This window comes from Oryctolagus cuniculus, chromosome 5 (assembly GCF_051225735.1).
Source record: "Oryctolagus cuniculus isolate XC-2025 breed Fujian yellow rabbit chromosome 5, ASM5122573v1, whole genome shotgun sequence".
In the NCBI taxonomy this organism is placed as follows: Eukaryota; Metazoa; Chordata; class Mammalia; order Lagomorpha; family Leporidae; genus Oryctolagus; species Oryctolagus cuniculus.
This window is the reverse complement of record NC_142871.1, coordinates 82,612,817-82,639,815: the sequence shown is the minus strand read 5'-3', so window position 1 is coordinate 82,639,815 and position 26,999 is coordinate 82,612,817. Positions and strand designations below refer to the sequence as shown.

General features: G+C 42.7%; 1 protein-coding gene across 5 annotated transcripts in view; it reads right to left on the bottom strand.

The window, feature by feature from the left end:
- The window catches only part of MDN1 (midasin AAA ATPase 1), a 180,205-nt gene that overhangs the window by 84,261 nt on the left and 68,945 nt on the right, over positions 1-26,999 (bottom strand). For 3 of the 5 annotated variants that reach the window (XR_016233853.1, XM_008263214.5, XM_089332900.1), the window contains 17 exons: positions 24,763-24,910; positions 24,378-24,488; positions 21,948-22,099; positions 21,292-21,470; positions 20,070-20,278; positions 19,747-19,893; positions 17,531-17,672; positions 16,299-16,433; positions 16,079-16,217; positions 15,371-15,509; positions 14,943-15,073; positions 11,949-12,093; positions 9,772-9,901; positions 4,391-4,609; positions 3,474-3,671; positions 1,862-2,070; positions 1,017-1,139 (listed from right to left, as the gene is read on the bottom strand). Coding sequence is in view for 3 of the 5 variants with exons in the window: in XM_008263214.5 (XP_008261436.3) it covers positions 1,017-1,139; positions 1,862-2,070; positions 3,474-3,671; positions 4,391-4,609; positions 9,772-9,901; positions 11,949-12,093; positions 14,943-15,073; positions 15,371-15,509; positions 16,079-16,217; positions 16,299-16,433; positions 17,531-17,672; positions 19,747-19,893; positions 20,070-20,278; positions 21,292-21,470; positions 21,948-22,099; positions 24,378-24,488; positions 24,763-24,910 (2,656 nt within the window). In the remaining 2 variants the exon portion in view is untranslated. Of the gene's footprint in view, positions 1-1,016; positions 1,140-1,861; positions 2,071-3,473; positions 3,672-4,390; positions 4,610-9,771; positions 9,902-11,948; positions 12,094-14,935; positions 15,074-15,370; positions 15,510-16,078; positions 16,218-16,298; positions 16,434-17,530; positions 17,673-19,746; positions 19,894-20,069; positions 20,279-21,291; positions 21,471-21,947; positions 22,100-24,377; positions 24,489-24,762; positions 24,911-26,999 lie in introns of those variants that run through there. The other 2 variants (XM_089332901.1, XM_089332902.1) reach the window with 2 other exon arrangements.

The window sequence follows — 26,999 nt, the reverse complement described above, 5'->3', positions numbered from 1 at the left end:
TGGGAGAAGCTCCTGGCTCCTGGTTTCGGCCTGGCCCAGCAATAGCCATTATGGCCATTTGAAAAGTGAACCGGTGGATGGAAGACCTCTTTGTCTGTCTGTCTGTCTGTCTGTCTCTCTCTCTCTCTCTCTCTATATATATATATATAACTTTGCCTTTCAAATAAATAAAAAAATCAATCTTAAAAAAAAAGTTCATTTCCAAATCAGAACTGTCTTGTGGGCCCTGAATGCATTTCCACTAAATAGGAGAATGAGCAGTAGCTTTCAGTATTAAAATTAGGCTTTCCTTTTGCCTGCCTAAGTATACTATGAGGCACCTTGTTTCAAAAACTCTGGAGAGAAAACCCCCCCTTTCCTTAATAGCTGCCCAAGAACAGCCGGAGGCAGCTCAGCAAATAATACTACAGCTCACTGATGCTCAGATACAGAGGGGACCAGATGTAGGGAACCTGCTGTGCCTGAGTCTGTTTCATCTATAAAGATTCCATTACTCTAATCATTTCAGCTCCACAAATCCTTCCAGCTTTTTTCTGAATTAACAATTTACATCCCAAACTGACCTGTTTTTATTCTCAAGCTGCTACAGACATTCAGTATTTACCATGCCTCACGGTATTTCTTCTCTGATTAATATGCACTGACAGCACTAATGATTTTCTCATCAATTTTGGATGTGATTTTGCATCTTTCCCCAGTCTCTCTGGGGTACTAAGAATGACTGGTTGATGCTACCGGAAAGCACCTCTGAAATAAATACAAACACAGCAGGCTTGCCAGAGATTGAAGAATAAACCAGTCAAGGAACAGGTTTTCTCTTTTAAACATGGGAGAGTTTGTGAGTTATACATAGAGGGGCTTCTCTTATTCTCAGAAGAAGCCACAGGAATTCCATTCATGAGGGACTGTGCCTTTCTTTACTAGCCATCATCATAATCATTCACTGAGACCTGGAAGAAGCAGAACTGCCCCTCACTTGTATGTCCCCATCCTGGACATGCTAGACAGGCCCTCACCTCATCCAACACAACCCAGTGGCCTGCCTTCAGAGCTGCCAACAGGGGGCCATCACGCCAGGCAAACTCTCCTCCCTTGCCACCTTCAACAGGGAGATCTGCTCCAAACAGGTCTGTGATGTCCTTTTAGAGAGGGAAGAAATGGAGAAAAGCCAACATTACTAAAAATAGAAAAATAACTAGAACCCCAGACCCTAAACCTGAGATGATAAACACTTGGGCTTCATGTATTATTCTTTCTCCTTATCCCCAAGATAAACCTAACCAATCCCTGCCCTCTTCCTGGAGCCCAAATGTGCCTGAAGCATCTTCTCATTGCAATGCTCTAAGTATCAATCAATCTGAGTTGGCGGCCTAGATTAATAGTTCTCAATCTTGGATGCTGGAAATTAATTGGTGAACTTAAAAAAAAAGGAAAAAAAAAAAAAAAACACTAATAACAATGCCTAGGCCTTGTTCCCAGACCTCACTACAAAAAGTGCATTTAATTTGCCACCTCTGCCCTGTATTTTCAAGGTTGTTTAAAAGTCACTTTATTTCTAGTATGCTTTTTCAAGAAGCAAAAAACCTAAGCAGAGTTATATTACAATAAATTAAAAAGTGGGTAATTCTCTCTGAAAAGAGGATTACAATAAATCACCTGAGAGAGAATACTACTCCAAGTGTCAGCTACTGATGAATCCAGAGCACAATTAGTTTGGAAAATCATATACCTGAAGTCTTTATCACATGAAATGTTTGAGGTACTAATAATAAATAGCCGTGTCTGATTACAAAAACTAGAAACAGATACAGACAATAACATCTATCCCTATCCCTATCCACTACAACATGATTAAGCTTACCGTCTGCTCTGATAAGTTGATTCGAACAAGAGTATTTCCTGAAGCCTTTGCTAATGCTCCCACCAAACTCGTCTTCCCAACACCAGGTGAGCCTTCCAGGAGAATGGGTTTGTTCAGTTTGGTAGCTCTTAAGAGCCTCTGGGCATTCATAGCTGTAGTGGCTGCACTAAGTGCATAATCAGCGATATTATTCCTAGGTAGGACAGGGCCTTAGGAGAGAAAAGCCAAGCCACATAAGCTCCGTTATGAACTCAAATGTACATATCAACTTCAGATTTTAAAAATCCATCCAATAGGTTGTCAGTCACTTAAGTACCATTAGTAGTGAAAATGTTTAGCCTCTATTTCTTATTCTGGGATCCATAAAATGTGGCACACTTTCATTAACTCTGCTTACTACACAGATTTCTCCATATCCTATAAACACATGTACCACGTACATAGGTATAATGGCAAACAAATAATTCTGTTCTCACAATCTACATTTCGAATTACTATAAACACTTGTACAATGTACCTTCATAACAGGTATTTTCCTAATAAGTTAGGCATAAAGGTCACACAGTTCCAATGTTTTCAAGCCACGAAGACAACTCAGGATATGTCATCCTTAACTCATAATGTAACTGAAGGACAGAAATAGCAGTCTTATAAGGACTTAACACTCTTAGAGGTTGTTTCCGGTACTTGAGTGTGGAAGTGTGGGGTTAGGAACACATCTATGTCCTCACCCTTGCAAACAAGGGCAGCATAGCTCCTACAACAGAGCATTAAATACTATGATGGTGGTTTAGGAAGCTATCTAGTGGTTAGATCATGAGGGACCATTGGGATGAATAGAGTACGTTTTAAGAGAAATCGAGATCTGAAGAGACGGAGAAAGGGGAAATGATCCATTTGGTCAGAGACCTAGGCTGGTTTTGTTCACCACTGAACCGCTGCATACTTCAGGCAATTAACAGTTATGAACATAGAGAAAAGAATAGAGAGGATCGGATGACCCTGCAATGGAAGCAATCACCTGAAAAACCAAGATCATCTCAGGAGACATCTTTTAATTTCCTTATTACAACACTTGGTAGAGGCAACTAAGTTGGAATGAGGATAAGGATTACAACTCAAATCGACCATCTCCTTGACCACTGCATTATCTATGACTGACTACTGGGTGACAAGGTAGAAGCCAGGGACAAAAGATGAATGACAGAATATCAGCCTTCTAGGGTTCACAAGCCTGTGTTTATAAAAGGCCATGAGGTTCATGTAGTCCACATACACTGGCTAAACAACTCTGTGTATGACACTTAAAGAGTTCACTGACAGTTTAAATGGGATTTAGAGCTTTATTATAGGAAATCTCTTGTTGTGGGCACCATTTAATAAACAAATAAATGCAATTTTAGAAGATAATCTCTTCAAAGGTTGAAGTCTGTATTTCCCCCTAACTACATACCAGCTATATACTTTGAATCATTTAATCATATTTCTTTCAAGTCAGATTCTAAACCAGATTAGCAAGTTCAAAAAAAACCACGAATGTGCCACATTAAGAATATGTCAAGATCTTTGATCTATAGAAAAACAATATTAATTTCTTAAAAATCACTCTTACCCCTTGGTATAAAAAAAGGATGAATTCCCCAAAGGTTTTCTATCCCAGTGAACTCTTTGGCCTTGAGTCTGTTATAAATCTTCAATTCATTTTTCTGACATTCAGTAAGTCGTACTATTTTGGAAATTTTCTTGATTAGGAATTTCAGGCATTCTTCTCGAGCCAAGAGAGCTGTACCAAACCCAGAGGAAGTTACCCCTAAAATAGAGAGGATTAGTGTGTCAGGAACAACACAGCACCACACTTCACAGACACTGTGCAGCAGCCCTAGCCATGTGCCAGGGTAAACAGCCCCTAGCAGAATTATATTACTCCCCAGGTAAGCAGCCCAAAGCAGCAGCCTGACACCCTGCCACTAGTTTATAGATTAAGTAAGCCACAGCTTATTCAATAAAGTACTACTGTCATGCAGTGATAAATCAGCCTGAAGATACAGAAACTAATAGCTTATTACTGATCATTTTGCTTTATATTTCTAAACTGCATAGTTGAAAACCCAGAGCTTTAAATATTGAAATTTAAGAAAACGTAGCAAACTTGAAACAAACAAAAGGATGCACGCCCATTAACTAAAAACTATATATTAACTAGCATGAATAAAACTATTATTAAAATGTATTATTAAGGATTAATACATTAAAACTCTTCAAATTTAGAATTGTCCAGTGCTTCAGGAACTAGGACAACTTCAACAATATTCCTTATATTCCTAATCACTTCATGTTTATTAGTACAGCCTGTGGCAAATGTCTTATGTCAGCCACCTTAAAAGAATACAAAGAAAAGGAAAGCTATTCTGAGTTTCAGGCCAAGGGATTCAGGCATATATCTAAGGTCAGAGGCCTGGGCTCCCTGCTTTCCTCCCTCCACTCCACCCTGGCTCCTTGCTCCCTTCAGTTAGTTGACAGACAACATACCTGAACCTATTCCATCTATGTATACCAGGCATGCAGCATGAACAAAAGATGTGACTGTGGAGATGGTCTCTGGCCTTGTGAAAACAGCTTCCTCCCCCATTGTGTTCATGAAGTTAACCCAAGACAGGATATCTCTGACACTGAACACGCACTTCCGGCCAAACTCTTGGTGGGTCAGCCAGTCGATAAAATCCAGCATCACCTCAGCTATGTCAGCCCCTACGTCACAAGGAAGCAAAAGCATTTGCAGAATGCATAAATGTCCAAGAAATGTCCTATATTCTTAATATATATATATGTATGTATTTATATATATATATTTATTTATTCGAAAGTTAGAGGGAGAGGCAGAGGCAGGAGCAGAAGCAAAGAGAGAGGTATCTTCCATCTGCTAGTTCATTCCCCAAATAGTTGTAACAGCCAGAGCTAGGCCACCCTGGAGCCAAGAGCCAGGAGCTCCACCTGGGTCTTCTACAGGGTGCAGGGACCCAAATACTTGGGCCATCTTCTGTTGATTGCCCAGGTGCATTAGAAGGGACCTGGCTCAGAAGTGGAGGAGGTTCTCAAACCAGGGCCCAAACCAGCACCCTTATGGGATGCTGGTGCTACATGCTGTGGCTTAATCCACTTTGCCACAGTTCTAGCCCCTGTACTCTTTAGATTACATGCAAAGATACTCTTTAAAAGCACAGGGGTCCATACCTTCTTTTGTATTCCCAATGGATTCATGAACAAGATTCCATTTCCACAAAAACAAACAAAACACTGAGGATTCTAGCCTAGGGCGCTACCTTAACTGCTCAAAGAAAATAATCATTTGGGGGGCCGGTGCTGTGGCGCACTAGGTTAATCCTCCACCTGAGACGCTGGCATCCCACATGGGTGCCGGATTCTGTCCCGGTTGCTCCTCTTCCAGTCCATCTCTCTGCTGTGGCCTGGGAGGGCAGAGGAGGATGGCCCAGGTGCTTGGGCCCTGCACCCGCATGGGAGACCGGGAGAAAGCACCAGGCTCCTGGCTTAAGATTGGCACAGCTCCAGACATTACGGCCATTTTGGGGGTGAACCAACAGAAGGAAGACCTTTCTCTCTGTCTGTCTCTCTCTCACTGTCTGTAGTTCTACCTGTCAAATAAATAAATAAAATATTTTTTAAAAAAATAATCATTTGGGCAGCCAGCGCTGTGGCATAGTGGGTAAAGCTGCCGCCTGAAGTGCCGGCACCCATATGGGATGCTGTACTTCCGATCCAGCTCTCTGTTATGGCCTGGGAAAGCAGCGACAGATGGCCCAGGTGCATGGGCCCCTGCACTCGCATGGCAGACCAGGAAGAAGCACCTGGCTCCTGGTTTCAGATTGGTGTAGCTCTGGCTGTTGCGTCCAGTTGGGGAATGAACCAGCGGATAGAAGACATCTCCCTCACTCTCTGCCTCTCCTTCTCTCTCTGCGTAACTCTGACTTTCAAATAAATAAATAAATCTTTAAAAAAAATCATAATTATTATTTGGTTCATATTTAGACACAATTTTGACATTATAGCACAATAATTTTGGAAAGTACACAAATTTTACTATCTTTTATAATTTTAGCATTAAGATATTTTAAGTACATATTTTACTATTCTTAGAGATTCTTGGCTTACCAGTGGTTTCACTTCCAACATTTTGATCTTATGGTGGTGTGAAAGCATTCACATTTAGTAGAAACCATACTACAATTTTGATTTTTGATCTTTACCTGGGCTAGCAGTATGCGGCAGAATCCTATCTCATTGTGCTGGGCAATGGTATTGAGCCAGAGCCCTTAGTCCACCAGGCAATCCGAAGTGTAAACAATTGACACTTCAGAGCGAACTGTTGCTAAAACATGACATTTGGTTTAAACGTACTTTCAACCTAGGTAACCCCACAGAAGCTGAGAAACATCTGTATTACATTCACAGTAATGAGAAATGGCACTTTTCACTAGTATTTAGTTAAGATCTTTCTATTTAATCTACGCATCTGTCAACTCAGCAAATTAGAGGATTCATATACTTTGAATTTTTTAATTCAAGAGATAGTTACAGAGACAGAAAGGTCTTCCATCTGCGGGTTAACTCCCCAAATGGCCCCAATGGTCAGAGATGGGCTGATCTGGAGCCAGGAGCTTCTTCCAGGTCTCCCACACAGATGCAGGGGCCCAAGCACTTGGCCCATCTTGCAACACTTTCCCAGGCCATAGCAGAGAGCTGGATCAGAAGCGGAGCAGCCAGGGCAGAAATAGCACTCATATGGGATGTTGGCACCATAGGCAGAGGTTTAGCCTACTATGCCACTGCACTGGCCCCAGGTTCAAACACTTTGTTTCATGATTTAATGACTATTCTAATGATCACAATTATATATCATAAAACATCTGGAAACAAAAAAAATACTTCCTATATATTATATATAAATTCAAGTAATATCAATTGAGTAGAGCATCTTCTAAATTTCTGAAATCAACAGTAAGCATTTTACCTAAAAAGTATAAATACCAACAAATGTTTAAAAACAAGAAGTTCAACAAGCATGGCAGATTCCAGCTGTTCAAGCGGCACTATGTATATTTGTGAATGGTACTTCAGTGTGGGCCTTGCAAAAAGGAAGTTTTTCCTAAATGGCCAATCTTTCCTGAGACACCTATGGGAGACCAAGATCCATGCAGGTGCCCTCTACTGCTATCAAACCTATTTTTTTTAAACAGTGCATTAAGATGCCTTTGAAAAGTTGAGCAGGCCTGCACTGTGGCACAGTGGGTTAAAGCCCTGGCCTGCAGCACCAGAATCTCATATGGGCACCGGTTGAGTGCTGGCTTCTCTACTTCTGATCTGGCTCCCTGCTAATGCACCTGGAAAAGCAGTGGAGGATGTCCCAAATCCTTGGGCTCCTACACCCATGTGGGAGACCTGGAAGAATCTCTTGGCTCTTGGCCTCGAGAAGGCCAAGTTTACCCGTTGCAGCCATTTGGAAAGCAAACCAGCAGATAGAAGACCTCTCTGTGTATCTACCTTTCTCTGTAACTCTACCTTTCAAATAATTTTTTTAAAAAAAGAAAAGTTGAACATATACAAGATCCCAATCTGAATGAAGCAGATATTCTTTTATATTCTTTAATAAAGAAGGCAAAATGATGCAAAAAACTGTATATTGAATCTTGAAACCAGTTCTGAGTAATAAGTTTAGACCAATAAATGTTGAAGATAAAACACACATAATCAAGCCAGTATGGTTTACAAAAAAAAAAAAAAAAAAGAAGAAGAAAAAAAGAAACACAGACATGACCATTTATCATAAGGAGTTAAACATCAGAGGATTTGATTTCAATTCCTGACTCTGACTCCTAACTCCCCTTTCTGCTACCACAGATCCCGGGAGGCTACACTGACAGCTCAAGTAATTTAGTTCCTTATTCCTGACTTTAGCCCACATAGTGTTCTGGCTATTGCGGGCAATTTGGGACTGAATTCATGAATAGTAATTCTCTGCCTGCCTTTTTCTCCCTGCCAACCAACCAAATAAATATTTAACTTTTTAAAAATATATCATATAAAAAAAACAATGATTCAGGGGCGGTGCTATGGCATAGCGGGCAAAGCTGCCACCTACAGTGCTGGCATCCCATACAGGGGCCAGTTAGAGTCCTGGCTGATCCACTTCCCATCTGGCTCCCTGCTATGGCTTGGAAAAGCAGTAGAAGATGGCCTAGGTCCTGGGACCCCTGCATCCACGTGGCAGACCCAGAAGAAGCTCCTGGCTTTGGATCGGCCCAGCTTCGGCCACTGTGGACATCTGAGGAGTGAACCAGCAGATGGAAGACACCTCTCTCTCTCTCTGCTTCTGCCTCTCTGTAACTCTGCCTTTCAAATAAACAAACGTATCTATAAATAAAAATAAAAAACAATGACTCTCACTGGGAATTTTAAGAATTGCTGGCCCTCTCTGCTGTGGCCAGGGAGTGCAGTGGAGGATGGCCCAAGTACTTGGGCCCTGCACCCCATGCGAGACCAGGAGAAGCACCTGGCTCCTGCCTTCGGATCAGCGCGGTGCACCGGCCACAGCGGCCATTGGAGGGTGAACCAAGAGCAATGGAAGACCTTTCTCTCTGTCTCTCTCTCTCACTGTCCACTCTGCCTGTCAAAAAAAAAAAAAAAAAAAAAAGAAGAAGAAGAATTGCTGGCTGACGCCGAGGCTCACTTGGCTAATCCTCCGCCTACAGCTCTGGCACCCAAGGTTCTAGTCCCGGTTGCTCCTCTTCTAGTCCAGCTCTCTGCTGTGGCCTGGGAGGGCAGTGGAGGATGGCCCAAGTGCTTGGGTCCCTGCACCCACATGGAAGACCGGGAGGAAGTACCTGGCTCCTGGCTTCAGATCGGCGCAGCATCAGCCGTAGCTGCCATTAAGGGAGTGAACCAATGAAAGGAAGACTGTCGCTCCCCGTCTTCGTGGAGGAACGACACAGGACCCTGCGCTGTTCTTTTGTCTGCTCGGCCCTCCCCGGGTTTGCTGCTGGTTCTTCCCGGGTTGGCTACCGTCCCTTCCACCTCCGTGGAAGGGCGGTTCCCCCTGCCGCTTTCCCCACTTCTGCGGGGGAGCGGCACACCGCCGGCCGGCTCTCTCGGGGGCTGCTCAGGTGTTCCCCTTAGATGTTCCCCGGTGCATGTTGTCTCTCTCCTCCTTTATAGTCCTCTTCCACCAATCCCAACTCTGCTACCCACACGCCGAGTATGCTGCTCTCCTCCAATCAGGAGCAGCTCCTGCTGCTTATTGGTTGAACTGGAGGCAGCTGTGTAGAAGCTGTTTCCTCCTCTCCCAGCGCCATATTGTGGGAGAGCAGATGCATAGAATAAGTCTTAATTCCAGTAACTTAGTCTAGTCCGAGTTGCTCCCAGTTGCTCCCCACAGAAGACCTTTCTCTCTGTCTCTCTCTCTCTCACTGTCTATAACTCTCTCTCTCTCTGTCACTCTATCTCACTAATTCTGACTGGCAAAAAAAAAAAAGAAAAAAAAAACAATTGCTAAAATACAGTTTTCAATACTGTTCTATTTTCTTCATGTCTGAATCTTTTACAACAAAAAATCTTTTTAGTAAAGAGACTAAATTAGTTGATGAAAATTAAAGATACTACAGTTTAAATTCTACACTTTCTCAAGGTGGTGCTGATTAAAACATAATAGGACATTTTTATAGGAATAGATTAATAACATTTTCCTCAGATCTACTTTGTCTCCATCTCTCTATGTCTTTTTCGTTATAACACAACACCATTTATACACATGGCTAAGGTCCATTAACACAACCCACACTCCCAACACACATCCTCATCCGATCCAAAACCATCCCACTCGCTGCCACCTGCCAACTCACCTTTGTGATCTATTCGGCTCAGGGACAATCCTGGATGAAGATTACGATTGATTATTTGAATCAAATCTTCACGGTTTGTACTTTGAGGGCACCATATTTCCGTAAACCGATTTCTCAAGGCAGGAGATAGCTACAAAGAACATAAAATTCGAATATGATTTTAAACCTACAAGGACAGGTAGAATGAATTCTTTAAAAGACTGCTGGTTTTGAGTCTGGCAAATACTAGATGCTCTTTTGTTACCTCTACTACTGGATGTAATGTACTGGAGACCTACTTTATCTTGGTTCCCTACACTGGTCATCTTACTAAGCTCCACCACTAGGTGTGTGCAGTATCTTCACACTCTACAGACACAACAGAGAGGATGCTGGTCCTGGCCAAAGATTACACAAAAGTCTTTCTTTCCTTTTACCTTTACCATCAACTACAGAATAATACTCTAGAGAAAATACACAGCTAACTCCCCACAGAAAGGGGCTTTCTGAAGTAGGAGTTAAAATATTTTAAATTAAGGAAGCATATACTTCCTCTCTTGTATAACAGAACTGTTTAGCCTTCCGGATCTTAGGGTCTTTGCCCTACCCAAAGTCAGATAATGCCTGTTTACAAATACTTACAATACCACATGTCACCACTTCTCTTTTACTTGATAATTCTCTATCTGGTCTAAGAAGGACCAGGAACCATGCTTGTTCTTATTAGCAGCTCAATAAAGACCACATAGTTAATGCATAAGTATTCCTCATCACCATCCTAGACTACTAAGGCCTCTGGTTTTCAGGATCTACGATCTCCCTCCTCTCTCTCTCTCTCTCTCTCTCTCTCTCTCTCTCTCTTTCTCTCTCTCTGTTTATTTGTGATGCAAAACCAAAAAGCAGCTTCGCCTTGGGTAAAAGTTTCAAGCTTTGTCTTAAGTAAACTTAAGCTGACATGACAGGAAAATAACACAGACAACCCCAAAATCAGAGCTCTTTGAGGTATTTCTATGTGCCAAAGAGCAGATTTTTATATATTAAGTCTGAAACTGTGATGCTTTTTTCTTTTTAAATTTGAAAACCAGAGAGCCAGAGAAAGATCCCCCATGCACAGGTTCATTCCCCAAACACCTGCAACAGCTAGGCCAGGGGCAGGCCATAGCTGGGAGTAGAAAGCTGAGAATTAAATCCTGGTCTCCCAAATGGGTGGCAAGGACCAAGTACATGAGCCATCACTTGCTGCCTTCCAGTGTGTGTATTAGCAGGAAGCTGGAATGAACAGCAAAGCTGGCATTCAAACGCAAGCACTCTGACACAGCATGTAGGTACCCCAAACATCTTAACCAACAGCCCAAACATGCACATCCTGTGATTATTTTTTCCTTCTTTTCAGAGCACTTCTTGAAACACGGTGATAAACTTTTTCTAAGAAAAAGTAAATGTAAAATACCATGTTCACACTTCAAGCATACACCAAGTTATCAAGAATCTTAATTGCCTACATTCAAGGTCAACCCCTCTTCTCATCATCCCTGGCATATTACACAAATCCTCTTACTAACTATAGCAGACTGGGAATCCAAGCACATAATTCTGATGTTCTCACTGAAAGACTCTGCAAGCCTGACAGCCACAGGGTAGTTGACTCGTGGCTGTATCTGAACATAGCCTTACACAGAGGGAACTGTCCTCTGCCCTTCACTTCAGCAAGTGTGACAGTGGTCGACATAATCCTGAAAAGAACATATGCGGTCCATGTGCAAAACGAGAAGAGGAACCTGACTATCACTGTTTCAGTCAATTTCAACATTCATGAGGTGTTTTAGATTAGGGTTTAAGAAATCAGACTCTAGAAAACAAAGCTCAAGTTTAAATTTTCAGCTCCAAATTTCTTATCTATAATATAAAGATAGTAAGTCTCAAGCAAAGCTCTTACAAGCAATGGTTAGGGTAATGTAAAGTGCTGGGCAAGGTGAGAAAAGGATGAAATTTCAGACACATGTACAAGGTGAGTCACCAAATGAGGAAGTGGATGTCAGAGTTGTTTTGTAATCTAATAATGATTCTAAAGTATCTTCTCAGAGCTTTACCTTTTACCCAGGTTTTACCCGCACATAACAATTCAGTTGTACACTTACATACTATATTTATGGGGGTCCATAAGCTGAAAGAAATTATGCTTCAGGAAACAGTTTTACCTCTTTTTTGCCAAAGTCACCCCCAGGGTTCATGGTTGCTAAGATACGGAATTTTTTTCCAGCAGTCAATAGCTCTACTTCATTATCCTTGTCTTCTGGGCTCCCTTTCTCAGCTAATACCAGAGACTTTTCCACTTCAAGGACACTAAAAGAATTGGGAAAATCAGTTAAGGCTTACACATTCCACTTTGTAGTCTTTGACAATCTTCAAAAGAAAAAATATCTCCTCTGCTAAGCTTTCCCTTTACTTAGTGGTTTCCTAAGACAAATTTAAAACAACTCACTGTCCCAGATCTGTATTATGGAATACTTTTTTTTTCTTGACAGGCAGAGTGGACAGTGAGAGAGAGAGAGAAAGGTCTTCCTTTGCAGTTGGTTCACTCCACAATGGCCGCTGCAACCTGTGCGCTGCGGCTGGCGCACCGCGCTGATCTGAAGCCAGGAGCCAGGTGCTTCCTCCTGGTCTCCCATGTGGGTGCAGGGCCCAAGCACCTGGGCCATCCTCCACTGCTCTCCTGGGCCACAGCAGAGAGCTGGACTGGAAGAGGAGCAACCAGGACAGAATCCAGCATGCTGACCGGGACTAAAACCCGGGGTGCCGGCGCTGCAGGTGGAGGATTAGCCTATTGAGCCACGGCACTGGCCTGGAATACTTCTAATAAAGAAAAAAAGAACTCCTTTTTCTGCTTATGTCCTATTTAGGCTTTTTTTTTTTTTTTTTTTTTTTGACAGGCAGAGTTAGACAGTGAGAGAGACAGAGAGAAAGGTCTTCCACTGTTGGTTCACTCCCCAAATGGCTGCTACTGCCGACGCTGTGCTGATCCGAAGCCAGGAGCCAGGTGCTTCATCCTGGTCTCCCATGCGGGTGCAGGGCCCAAGCACTTGGGCCATCCTCCACTGCCTTCCCAGGCCACAGCAGAGAGCTGGACTGGAAGAGGAGCAACTGGGACAGAATCCAGAGTGCCGGTGCTGCAGGTGGAGGATTAGCCTAGTGAGCCGCGGTGCCGGCAAGGCATGCCTTAAAATGAGTATCTCACATGGCAATACTGTTCATAATGGATAAAAAGTGGAAATTACTCCAATACTATCAGATGGAGAATGAATAAAAATGAAATACTGTTATTAGTAAAAAGAAACAAAGTAATGATACATGTGTTACAATAGCAATGAACTTTGAAACATTAACACAAAGTGAGAGAAGAGACCACTTATACAGATGAAATATTCAAAAACAACAAAACTGGGGCTGGCTTTGTGGCACAGTGGGTTAAGTTGACATTCTGAATGCCAGCACCCCATATCAGAATGCCAGTTTGAGTCCTGACTGCTCCACTTCCAATGCAGCTTCCTGATAATGCACCTGGGAAAGCAGTGAAGACGGCCCAAGTGCTTGGACCCATGCCACCTATGTGGGAGACCAAGACCAGTTTGCCAACTCTTCTCATCAGCCTGGCCCAGACCTGGTTTTTGCAGCTATTTGATGAATGAACCAGTCAAAAGTTAGTGATGTCTCTCTCTCCGTTCTTTTCCCCTTCTCTGTCGCAATGCCTTTCAAAAAAATAAATAAAATGGGGGTTGGGGGTGGGAGGGAAGCCTATAGGTAAAATAATTATCTTTTTTTTAAGATTTATTTATTTATTTTAAAGTCAGAGTTACACAGGGAGAGAAGGAGAAGGAGAAGGAGAAGGAGAGGGAGAGGCAGAGGCAGAGGCAGAGAGAGAGAGAGAGAGAGAGGTCTTCCATCCGATGGTTCACTCCCCAGATGGCCGCACTAGCTGGAGCTGCGCTGATCTGAAGCCAGGATCCAGGTGCTTCTGCCAGGTCGCCCACGTGGGTACAAGGGCCCAAGGACTTGGGAAATCTTCTACTGCATTCCTAGATCATAGCAGAGAGCTGGATTGGAAGTGGAGCAACCGGGTCTCTAACTGGCACCCGTATGCCGGTGCTTCAGGCCAGGGCATTAACCCACAGCGCCACAGGGCCGGCCCCAAAATAATTATCTTTTAAACATAAAAATTCTAAGTAAAAAAATGAAAAAAACAAATTCAGACACAGAAAGTGATTAGTGGTTGTCTGGAGCAAGGAGTGGAGTTAAGAATGACACGTAACAGGGAAGGGAAAAGCCCACTGACCCATCAAAATGCTGTAAAACTGGATTAGAATGGTCACCAAACTCGGCAACTTGACTAGCAGTCATTAAATTGAACATTTTCAATGGATTTATTTCATGATATGTAAATGATACCCGAATAAAGAGAGAAAAGGGGTGTTACTGCATCAAGAATCACCTTGGTATAAGATATTTAGGTGCCTAAAATTTAGAACTCTCATGCTAATTCTTTCAAATAATGAAAAGTAGGTACATACCTTGGCTTAACAATAAACTTTTTTAGTCCTGCCATCATAGAGTTCCAACTCTCTGATTATGGATGGTAAAAAAGAAAAACTAGGTCTCGTAAAGGAGAACCTGAGTGCCACAGTCAAACAGAATCAGTAACTTATCAACATTTCCCACCATTTATTGTGTACCTATGAACAGTATTACTCTTTGTTTTACAGATATATTATTTATGTGTTTTTCTGTTTAGAGATTACCTCTGTCACTTAGTTATTTCTTTAATTTATTGAGATAGATTCCATGTGTTTCTCTGTTTAGAGATTACCTCTGCCACTAGTTATTTCTTTAATTTATTGAGATACAGAGATTCCATCTGCTGGTTCACTCCACAAATGCCCACAACAGCCACAGGCTGGACCAGGCTTAAGCCAGGAGTCAGGACCTCCATATGGGCAGTGGGACCCTAGTATTTGGTCATCATGTGTTGCTTCCCAGGAAGCTAAAACAGAAGCACTGCAATATGGGGTGTAGACATCTCAAGCTGCAGCCTAACCCACTGCGCCAACATCTACTGCTAATAAGGAGCACTACTATGAATATCTAAAAAACTCAGGCCAACATAAACACATACACAGGGCAAGACTCTCACCATGTACCTATTGAGTCTTTCAAGAACAGAGTCATCTGCTAGTGAGATTTCATCCAACAGGAAAAAGCCATCCTCTTTCATGGCCAGAACCAGAGGCCCGTCATGCCACTCAAAGAGTCTTGATGTGTCCCTTTCTTCCTACAATTTGGAAAATTGGGAGTAATTAAAGGGGAGATAATACACACGTAGCCAGCTGGTTTCTACCAGGGCAAACTGGTCATTCTGCAAGAAATAAGGGTCTGAAAACATGAGACAACCTATGGACCAGGATAATTCCCACAGTCCCTTGCAGATTAGCAAAAATCTGGTAAGATATGTATTCTTCCATAATAAACCAGAACCTGGATTCAAAACCGCACCATAAACCCCACAGTTGACTCATGAACACAGCCAGTTTTTCAAATGAACAAGCACAACATTTGCCACTGAACAAACCTGGTCACTTGGCTTCTGCCTCACTGGCCGCAGTCCCCCCAGGAAGTCCGATGTCTCCATGTGTAAGTGACAGTTGACTGAGTACAATTTCTGATTTGCTAAGGCTGCAAACACCTGACAGATTGTAGTTTTCCCACACCTGTTAGAGATGTAGACCAGATTAACAAAGGAGCATGTGTTCCCAGTTCATACCCACAAACACCCCATCAGCAAAGAGGGGAGCCACAGAGAGAGCATCATCACAGCAGCAGACAGTGCCGACCCACAAGAGGACCTCCCGACCCCAGACCCAGGATGCCCTCCCACCTTCTATAATCAGAAGGACATGCACTGCATGAATTCCATCCTTTTCCATGTGTACACACAACCAGTAAGGAGGGAAAAGGAACCAATTCATATAGACTTTGAAGAGATACTAGCTTATCTGTTCTTTTCCTTTACACACCAATACTATGACTCTCATTGCTTTAAAAGAATGAGACACATACAGTCCCAATGACTCCATAAACAAGGAGTCTTGGTCTGAAGGCAGAAGAAGTAAATTATAGCTCTCTTGCTTGCTTCTTTAAAAAACAAAACCAAACAACATGTGATGAAAGGAAAAGAGACCCCAAAATGCGTTAACGATGAGTCCCTACACAGATAACCCAAGTAATTGTGTGGGACTGAACAGAAGTTTCACAATGAGTTACTGTCACACATCTTTACCCGGTGTCTCCCACCAGCAGCACTGGTTCACCAAATTCCAACGCCCGTCCTACCAGCATTGCCAATCTCCGCATGCCTGTAGTCCACACGATATGGCTGAACTTAGACTCTAACACGGATATCTGGGAAGATAATTTACCTAACCAAGGGAGAACAAATGTGTTAAGTTCTGATGAGCACAACACCATTCATATTCCTCTGAGCTTTTAGGCCTACTCACCAAGTAACTTCAGGACATTTCCTTTGGAGAAAAGCGATTTAGGACACAGTTTTTTCTTGAAATGCTTTTCAAGGACTCCCTGAATCACATCAGCCTCCTCCTGCTTCCTGACACGGCCTGCCAGAAGCATAAAACCTAGGGAAGAAAAGAAACCATCAAGTCTTGTGGAAACACTGAAGGAATGCCAAGAAGACAGAAAAACAGCAGCTCTCAAATGCTGCTGCTGCTGGAGTAGAAATCTGCGCAAACTAGGACAGTCCTTATCACAGTGAGGCACACACCTGCCTTGTGCTCTAGCAGTATTACAAATGAACAGGTGTGCACCAAGACATAGTCAGGGTCACTCAGTGTAACTATATTCATAGTATCCAAAAAGCATAAATGATTCAAAGTAATCAACGAGAGGAACTGATAAACAAATTGTGGGTTACCACAACAATAAAAAACATGAATCCTAACACACTCCACAGCATGATCAAAGCTCACATAAGAATGGGTGGAAAAATTAGACTCAAAAGAGCATATACTGCAAGGCCTCATTTAGATGAAGTCACTGTAGTAATTATCACAAAGAGACATGAAGGAAACATCGTAGGCAATGGGAATATTCTAAATATTGATAGAATTACAAGTAATGATTAACACATGTACACAAATGTGTAAAATCATTTTACTCTGTTCTACATCAATAAAAATGCTTTTTAAATAATTATGTGTTCTTCCCTCTATCTCTTTATCAATTAAGGGAAAAATAATCTCGTCAGTTAGGAAGAAGGAAAAATATTCTTTTACTTGCTTTCCTTTTTTATCTACCCCATTAATGACTCATAAGCACTTTCAAATGAGAGAACTTCAAAATGCTTTCTATCCTAGCACTGAGAGTAACATAAAAAAGGCTTTCCATGGATCGAAACAAGATATCAAACCCAAGTGTAGACTTTCTATGTGGTCCCCAAACTGCACCCAACCACCGATCTAAACTCCCAGGGGGCCATGTCCTTATCCTAACTCCATTAGTAGCCACCAGAAGCAACGAATAAACCTTAGCAACCAGCCCTTACTAACACACAGAAATGAGAACACACAAAAGCAGTTAGACCTGGAGGGAAATGAGCTTCGTTTCTGGAATACCAAGTACATATCAACCACAATTCAAGGTGAGATTTGTTTTCACAAAATGCTTCACATTCAACATAACATCAGACTTTGAGGGCATCTGGCTGAAAACATACCATCGTTGGCTAAATGCTGCAGCCAGTCATACTCCTTATCTGTCTGCTCAGCCAGTCGATATCTTTCAGCCCAGCGGAACAGATCACGCAGGGTGATGAAGCCCTGCTTCCCAGCAAATACGGATGAACTTCGGCGATAGGACTGTTAACAGATACCAAACAAGAATAAAAGGCTTTCATCGTACTAAGTCGTAAGCATGTAATCCAATGAATATAAAATTTCTAACAAATTTATTACAATGGTTTTTTAAAAAAAAACATAAATGGACTACAATCAATGGAAAAAAATGTTCAACTTCATGTATAAGAAAATAATATAAATACACAATGGAATTCTACCTCATATGTCATGTAAAATGAGTATAAATAATAACACAAATGGAGTCAAATACTCAGGAAGATTGGGCCAGTAATATGGGACCATAACAGTAACAGTATTAATTAGTATTAGTTTTTGAAACAGTAATATGACAATGTTTTATTTCTGATCAGAAACACTTTTTAGAGGTTGGCATTATGGCCCACCAAGTTAAACAACAGCTAGGGCTGGACTATTATGAAACCTTGAACTGGGCACTCAATCCAGATTTTCAGCATGGGTGGCAGGGACCCAAGGACTTGGGCCATCATGTGCTGTCACCCAGAGTATGCATTAGCAAGAAGCTATTAAGTATGAATCAAGACTTGAACCAAGGCTCGTTAGAAAGGGGATGTGGCATTGAAAGTAGCATCTTAACCGCCAAACGCCTGCCCTAGGAACACTTTCAGCTGCTAAGTGGGATGTATTTTAAAAATCAACATGTGGTCGGCGCCGCGGCTCACTAGGCTAATCCTCCACCTAGCGGTGCCGGCACACCGGGTTCTAGTCCCAGTCGGGGCGCCGGATTCTGTCCCGGTCGCCCCTCTTCCAGGCCAGCTCTCTGCTGTGGCCAGGGAGTGCAGTGGAGGATGGCCCAAGTGCTTGGGCCCTGCACCCCATGGGAGACCAGGAGAAGCACCTGGCTGCTGCCTTCAGATCAGCGCAGTGTGCCAGCTGCAGCGCACTGGCCGCGGCGGCCATTGGAGGGTGAACCAACGGCAAAAGGAAGACCTTTCTCTCTGTCTCTCTCTCTCACTGTCCACTCTGCCTGTCAAAACTAAATAAATAAATAAATAAAAAATCAACATGTGGCTGGTGCAGTGGTGTAGCGGGTAAAGCAGCCTCCTGCAGTGCCAGCATCCCATATGGTTGTCAGTTTAAATACCAGCTGCTCAACTTAGAATCCAGCTCCCTGCTATGGCCTGGGAAAGCAGTGGAAAATGGCCCAAGTGCTTGAGCCCCTGCATCCGCATGGGAGACCTAGAAGAATCCTGGCTTCGGAATTGGCCCAGCTCCAGCAGTTGTGGCTATCTGGGGAGTGAACCAGCAGATTTCTCTCTTTCCGACTCTGCCTCTCTATAAACATACCTTTCAAATAAACAAATAAATCTCTAAAAAAAAAATCAACTATAACTTTGCAACACAGGACAGCACATAGAATGGGTCACTTTCTGTCTACTCAAGTGACAGTACTATAGTCATCTGAAAAACAAAAGTTATAGTTTTTCTATGCCAAATTCTACCATAAATCAAATGTTTCAGGGCTGGTGCTGCAGCATAGTAGGTAAAGCCACTGCCTGTGACGTGGGCATCGTATATAGGAATTGGTTCATGTTCCAGCTGTGCCACTAAGATCCAGCTTCCTGCTTAGAGCCTGGGAAAAGCAGCAGAACATGGCCAAGTGCTTGGGCCCCTGTCACCCACATGTGAGACACAGATGAAACTCCTGGCTTCTGGCTTCAGCCTGGCCCAGATCCAGGCGTTGAGGTCACTTGGGGAATGAACAAGCAGGAAGACAGTATCCCTCTCTATGTATAACTCTACCTTTCAAATAAATAAATAAGCCTTTATTTAAATAAATGCTTCAAAATTTTACACATATAGGAAGTGTCATTATATAATTTTTGTAAACACTGGAAAAATTTTCAGATACAAAATTGTAGATTTACAAAAGGAACTCAAATTAGCAGAATGCATTTTAAAAGCAAGATCTGCGGCAAGCATTGTAGCACAGCAGATTTAAGAAATCTTTTAAAAGTAATAAATAAATTACTGGACTCTTGTTTCTATTAAATTCTGGTCACTAAATTCAATCAACAGGTTCCATTTGCAGGTAAATTCAGTGATAAGGGAATACCTGGAGGTCCAGCATGACTTTCACCAATTTACTGCAATAGGAGGGCGGCAAACTACAGCGCTTATGCAAGATTGTTTCCAACTCAGAACTAGGCAATTCATCAAAGTGCAGTTCCACAAACCGATTCCTGAAAGCTCTAGAAAGCACCTAGGAAACACACAGAAAGATGTAGTAAGTAGGGTCTGTTCACCCAATTTCCAAAATGGAGGCTCTGCTGGATATCACGAAATGAAAAAAAAAGTAAAAACAGCTAATTCCCACCAAAACAAATTTTGTCATTCTATCTGACACTGAATAGAAGGTAGGGGGAAAGCATCACATGCCTTTCTGCCCCCATAAAGGCCCGGCGGGTTCTGAGTGGCAAAAAGCATGAACCGAGGATGTGCTTTAACAACTTCTTGTGTTTCTGTTATGAGCAATTCCCGGTTATCATCCAGCAGTCTGTTCAGTGCCTCTAATACATCAGTAGGCGCCAAATTTAATTCATCTAAAATAATCCAGTAGCCCTTTCTCATAGCATCAATAAGAACACCTAGGAGGAAATAAACACTGAGAATTAGTGTATAAATTAGCCCAAATTTTTAAAACATATTATGACCAAATTACAAAATATTAGATTAGTATTAAAATTTCAACAAAAGCAACTCCTCCCTTGGAGATCCCCTCCACACTGCCATGGGCAGGAGGTTTCTCACTTCAATAAATCTTACTTTACTCACCAAAAAAAAAATAAAGTAAAAAAAAATCTAAACAAATTACTCTCTGTAGCTGATCTTTCCCCAAAAACAGTTTGTGACACTGCACATCACAAAAGCACAATCTTGAATTAAAATATTCCCATTTCATGGGGCCAGTGCCATGGCACAGCAGGTTATACCACCACCTGCAGAGACAACATCCCATATGGGCACCAGTTTGTACTCCAGAGCTCCTCTTTTGATGTAGCTCCCTGCAAAGGGCCTAGGAAAAGCAACGGAAAATGGTCGGGGCCTAGGAAAAGCAACGGAAAATGGTCGAAGTCCTTGGACTCCTGCCACCCGCAGGGGAGATCCAGAAAAAGTTCCTGGCTCCTTCTGGCTTCAGCCATTTGGGGAGTGAACCAGTGCATAGAAGCTTGCGCACGCGCGCGCGCTCTCTCTCTCTCTCTCCATTCTCTGCCTTTCAAATAAATATATAAATCTTTTTAAAAAATTATCATTTCCACTCCACAGAGGAGTAGCCAAGGCACACAAACACCTCATTTCCAACTTTATTTTCCCTCTGCAGTCTAATTTCATTGAAATCATATTTTCACAACTATTCCCAACCTACCTCTAATACTTACCCTATTCTTTGACTATATAGGAATGAAGCTGCTATTCAACTGCTCCCTTCAAAAGTTTGCACTCGTGATGTACACAGCTGGCAAGATGAGTGTCAAACCCCTAATCATCACTCATTAGCTAGATATTGCGTACCTCAACTGCAAAGGCTGAAGAAGGCTGCTTAAGGACACAGATCCTAAAGAATGAACACTTACGTCCACGGGTGGGATTATCAGCCTACCTTCTTTAAAGACAAGCTTCCCTGAAGAGTTAGATGTGTAACAGCCTATGTACTCCTGAATATCCGTGTGTTCATGGTTGTTAATCCGTACACAGTGGTTTCCAGTAGCTGCGGCCAACCACCGGATCAAGCTTGTTTTACCTACGGATGTCTCTCCTTGAATCAGTACAGGATAGGTTCTGCAAAAGATTAGGCAAAGAAGCAACTTAAAAAACACAGAAAGCAAAATTTCAGCAGTGTGATGATGATATCACCTGGCATAGTCACAAGAGAAAATTTTTACAGACCTATGCACAGGGAAGTTTCTATGTAAAAACGGTTCCTCAGAAAATACTGAGGAAAACAATTCTATCCTCTCTGGTACTGCTTGTGAGAAACAGTAACTGGAAAGTCATTCACCAAAAAAAGAGTGACAAATATGTCTCAGCAAAATACAACTTTGAAGAGGGCCACGATAGTTTGCGCACACTGCTTCCACTAATCATGCAGCTGTGAATAGCCACATAAGAAAAGCCAGAGTCGTCTTTAGAAAGTCATCATCCAGTGGTTCAGTGAGTCACAGCAAGGCTCTCTGAAAGCTAGGGAACATCAACTAAAACACCATCGGTGACTATCCTTTCAGAAACCTCAAAGCTTCGAAGAAAAGGCTCACATACCCAGCAGACACAACGCGGACAATATCTCTCAGGTTTAGCTTAACAGAGGATGTCAGAACATAGGACTCATCGATTGTAGGCTCCTTGTCTCCCACTGAAATCCAGTAGCCTTCTACCTGGATAAGCCGACCTCCTTTCGGCTCTGGAATAGGCTGAAAGACAAAAGAGTTAGGGCCAGTGCTGTGGTGCAGCGGGTTAAAGCCCCAGCCTGCAGCGCCGGCATCTCATATGGACACCGGTTTGAGTCCCAGCTGCTCCTCTTCTGATCTAGCTGTCTGCTAGGCCTGGGAAAGCAGAGATGGCCCACGCTTCTGGGCATCTGCACTCGCTTGGGTTGAGACCTGGAAGAAGCTCCTGGCTTCGGATCAGCTCAGCTCTGGCCATTGCAGTCATTTGGGAAATGAACCATCAGAATGGAAGACCTCTCTCTCTCTGGCTCTACCTCTCTCTGTAACTCTGTCTTTCAAATAAATAAAATAAATCTCTTTAAAAAAAAAAAAGAATTCTGCTATGTTCTGGGCGCTTCCAAAATTATACCTTTATTACAGTGCCTAGATTTGAGTCACAGCTCCATTCCTGAACCAAGCTTCCTGCCTCCCTAGGAGGCCTAAGAGGATGCCTCAAGTAGTTTGATCCCTACCACCCACACTGGAAACCTAGATTGATTTCCCAGCTCCCAGGGCCTCAGGCATTTAAGAAGTGTACCAGCATGTGGGAGATTTCCTGGCTGGCTCTCTAAAGTAAATAAAAAATAAATTAAAAAAAATTTTTAATATTTATTTATTTGAAAGCCAGAGTTACAAAGAGAAGGAGAGGCAGAGGCAGAGGTAGAGAGAGAGAGAGAGAGAGAGAGAGAGAGAAGGCTTCCATCTGCTAGTTCACTCCCCAATTGGCCGCATCAGCCAGAGCTGTGCTGATCTGAAGCCAAAAACCAGGAGCTTCCTCTGGGTCTCCCATGTGGGTGCAGGGGCCCAAGGACTTGGGCCATCTTCTACTGCTTTCCTAGGCCACAGCAGAGAACTGGATCAGAAGTGGTGCAGCTGGTCTCGAACCAGCAACCATATGGGATGCTGGCACTGCAGGCAATAGCTTAACACACTATGCCACAGTGTCAGGCCCTAAAAATTCTTAAACCTTACTCTGAGGAATGAGAACAAAATGATGACAATTGCTGATTTTAAAATTAAGATGAGGGTAGGTGGGTTTGTGACAAAACTGAATCAAAACAAACTGTCAGGGCCAGCGCCGCAGCTCAACAGGCTAATCCTCCGCCTTGTGGCGCCAGCACACTGGGTTCTAGTCCCGATCGGGGTGCAGGATTCTGTCCCGGTTGCCCCTCTTCCAGGCCAGCTCTCTGCTGTTGCCAGGGAGTGCAGTGGAGGATGGCCCAAATGCTTGGGCCCTGCACCCACATGGGAGACCAGGAGAAGCACCTGGCTCCTTTCTTAGGATCAGCGTGGTACGCCGGCCGTAGCGCACCGGCCATGGCGGCCATTGGAGGGTGAACCAACGGCAAAGGAAGACCTTTCTCTCTGTCTCTCTCTCTGCCTGTCAAAAAAAAAAATAAAAAGAAAAGAAAAAGAAAAAGCAAACAAATTATCAGATAGCTTATGACTTAGCTATTTTCTCTGACCTACCAGAATACCCACTCTAACCATGTATTTTTATCAAAAACACGCATTTCACATAAACCATGTTTCCAATGGGGTGGGCATTTCGTATAGTGGTCGAGACCCCCACTTAGGGGACGCCATCCCTATACCAGAGTGCCTGACTCTGGTCCTGACTCTGGCTGCTTCTTATCAAGTACCATGGGAGGGAACAGATGATGACTCATGTGGTTTGGTCCCTGCCACACATGAGGGAAACCTGGATTGAATTCCCAACTCCAGGCTTGTCCTGGCCCACCCCCAGCTAGGGTGGGCATTTGGGGCATATATCAGTCGATGCAAGATGTCTGACTGTGCCCACCCCTCTGAACCCCAACCATCAGAAGGAAGCTTATGCAAACTTCCTTGAAATGAAAAACCATACATGCAATGCTATGTGGCTCTTAGAAAGGTGGTCAGAACGATCTGACACAGAAACAAATATATCCAAGAGATGATTAGGCTAAAAAGGAAAGCTACAGAATACTCCTTTTAGATGGTCCCACTTACATCAAATAATATTAGAATTTATTTCAGTAAATCAATACACACACATCAGAATTTGAAAAAATAAAGAAAATAAAATACACACAACTTAGCTGAAAAGAATATCTGAGGAGTATAATTATTGGAAACTTTCACCATCTAAGGCATACATCTCTTTAAATTTTTGCAACAGATTATTTTTTGTAATTAAAAAGAAGTGTTGTAAAAAACCAAAGAGTGAACATTTGATAATTCAGCCTTTCATATATGCCAAATAAATCAAAAAAGAACATACCTGCTTAAGCAGACTTTTGACATTGCCAGAGACAATGTGTTGACAAATGAGCTTCTGAACTATGGGATATGATGCCCTGTCAAGCTGTGTTAAGAAACCCAAACAAAAGCCCTAGAGAGGAAAAAACAAATATGCATAAAACAAATCTTTCTGGAGCAGCAGCCCAACTTATTTCAGAAACAAAACTCAACCTTTTGGGTAGTGCTGCTTTCCAGAACAACTTTTAAATATGATAAGAACGAAAGGGCAGGGCAGCTTGGTACAAAGTGCTCTAGGCTACTCTAACTAGAAAGCACAGGCAAACCTGGCATACACATCCCCATTCCCTCCACCCCATGGTGAACCCAGTCACCAAGCTCCTAAAGCAAAAAGACTTTAAAAAGACCTCATAGAGCGAGCGCTGGATGTTGCTACATGGATTGGAGGCTGCAAATCGCAGGGCCCTGCAGAGAGTCCGAAGGCTGTAGTGAGGCCTGTGGCCGGTCCCATCCACCAATTTGGTCCCAGACTCTTTCCGCAAAGCTGTGTAGAAGCTACAAAGAAGATTACGTTCAGGTGATTTAATTAACTAGATGATTCATTATCTTCCCATTGTCCCCACTTCACAAAAGATTCAAAGGCCTTGCTTTTAAGGGCTTATAACTTGGGGGTTTATAGATCAGAAGTGGTCAAGCTTACATACAATTTCCTAGAACAAGCATCAAACCCTCTCAGTCTTCTTAAAATCTATTTTGCACATACTCAGAGGCTATCTTTCAAAATAATAGGAAGATCTATCAGTTTCCTCTGAGAAATTGGGAAGTGCAAGATGAAATTCCTTTAGTAAAAAGGTACTGATGGAGAGAAGCTGCTGTCTCCCAAGGACAAGATGGTAACAGGGGAGAGGCACTCAGCCAAGAACACAGTCGGGGTTCCAGAGTTGGTTCTAACTTGAGGAGCAAATACACTTCCCTATGTAATCTATGGTGGTAAAGAATAAACAGAGGGGCTTGCACCGTGGCGCAGTAGGTTAATCCTCCACCTGTGGCGCCAGCATTCCATATGGGTGCCAGTTCTAGTCCTGGCTGCTCTTCTTCCAGTCCAGCTCTCTGCTGTGGCCTGGGAAGGCAGTGGAGGACGGCACAGGTGCTTGGGCTCCTGCACCCACATGGGAAACCTGGTAGAAGCACCTGGCTCCTGGCTTCAGATTGGTGCAGCTCTGGCCGTTGCAGCCATTCGGGGAGTGAACCAACGGAAGGAAGACCTTTCTCTCTGTCTCTCTCTCTCACTGTCTGTAACTCTACCTCTCAAATAAATAAATAAAATCTTAAAAAAAAAAAAATAAGCACAGAGATAAGAGAACTCCGGATGTTTAGGAAAGCTACAATTACAGCTATAATCAGTAATGACAAAAGGTTTAAAATCACACAAATATGATGGCAATTACTCTTATCATTACCACACTGCAGAAGTCCAGAAGATGACTATATGGAGAAGGTACAGACTGAAACGTGAATTTGTTCACTTCAAAATTCCGTGACATTCACGATCAGTTACTACCAGATCAATGGAATCAAGTACATGTCCCTGGCAAAATAACAGTTCTACCCAAAATGAGATCTGCTTTTTGTCTTTTTGCAGTCTAACAAGGTATTCCTTTTGAAACAATTCCTTCTTGATGAGCTAATATAAAATAGGACTCCAGGTCTTCTTTTGATCTGTTACTCAGTTTCATTTTCAGTTATATTCATGTTTTATATTCAGTTATCCAAACCAAAAATGATACCACCTAGTTCCTTAGTATTGGTTATTTTTATCTCTACAGTTCAAGTTCTCTGAGGAAAACCAGTATTTTTGGCTTTTTAAAATTAATTAGTTTATTTTGCTAAAAGATAATCATTTCTTTAGTTATCTGAAGACAAAGACAGAGAAATCTCTCATTCACTGACTCACTCCCTTAATGTGTCTGACTGCTGGGGCTGAAGATGGGAGCAGAGAACTCAATAAAGATTTCCCACATGAGTCTCAGGGCTCCAACTACTTGAGGCATCACCTGCTGCCCCTCAGGATATGCATTATCAAGAGTGCTGGAGTCAGGTCCCAGAGCAGGGTATGGGTATCAAACCCAGGTATGTAGAATCAGGACTTTACCTTACTTATTTACAGTACAGCCATCACCTGGACATTTAAAATATATTTGTTTAAATTTAAGTGGAAAAAAATGCACAGTAAAACACTATCATGATCCTATTTCAACTCCATTTCATATTGTATTTTTTTACTTACCAATTTTTTTAAGATTTATTTATTTACTTATTTGACAGGTAAGAGTAACACAGAGAGAGGGAGAAACAGACAGTCTGAGATCTTCCATCCAGTGTTTCGTTTCCCAAATGCCAGCAACAGCCAGAGCTGGGCCAGGCTGAAGCCAGCAGCCAGGAACTATATCCTCATCTCTCACATGGATGGCAGGGACTCAAGTACTTAAGCCATCACCTGCTGCCTCCCAGATGTACTTGCAGCAAACTGGACTGGAAGTAGAGTAGCCAAGATTCAAACCAGGCACACTAACGTGGTATACAGGTGTCCGGAGCAACACCGTAACCACCTATACCACAACACTTGCCCCTCCACACAGTATTT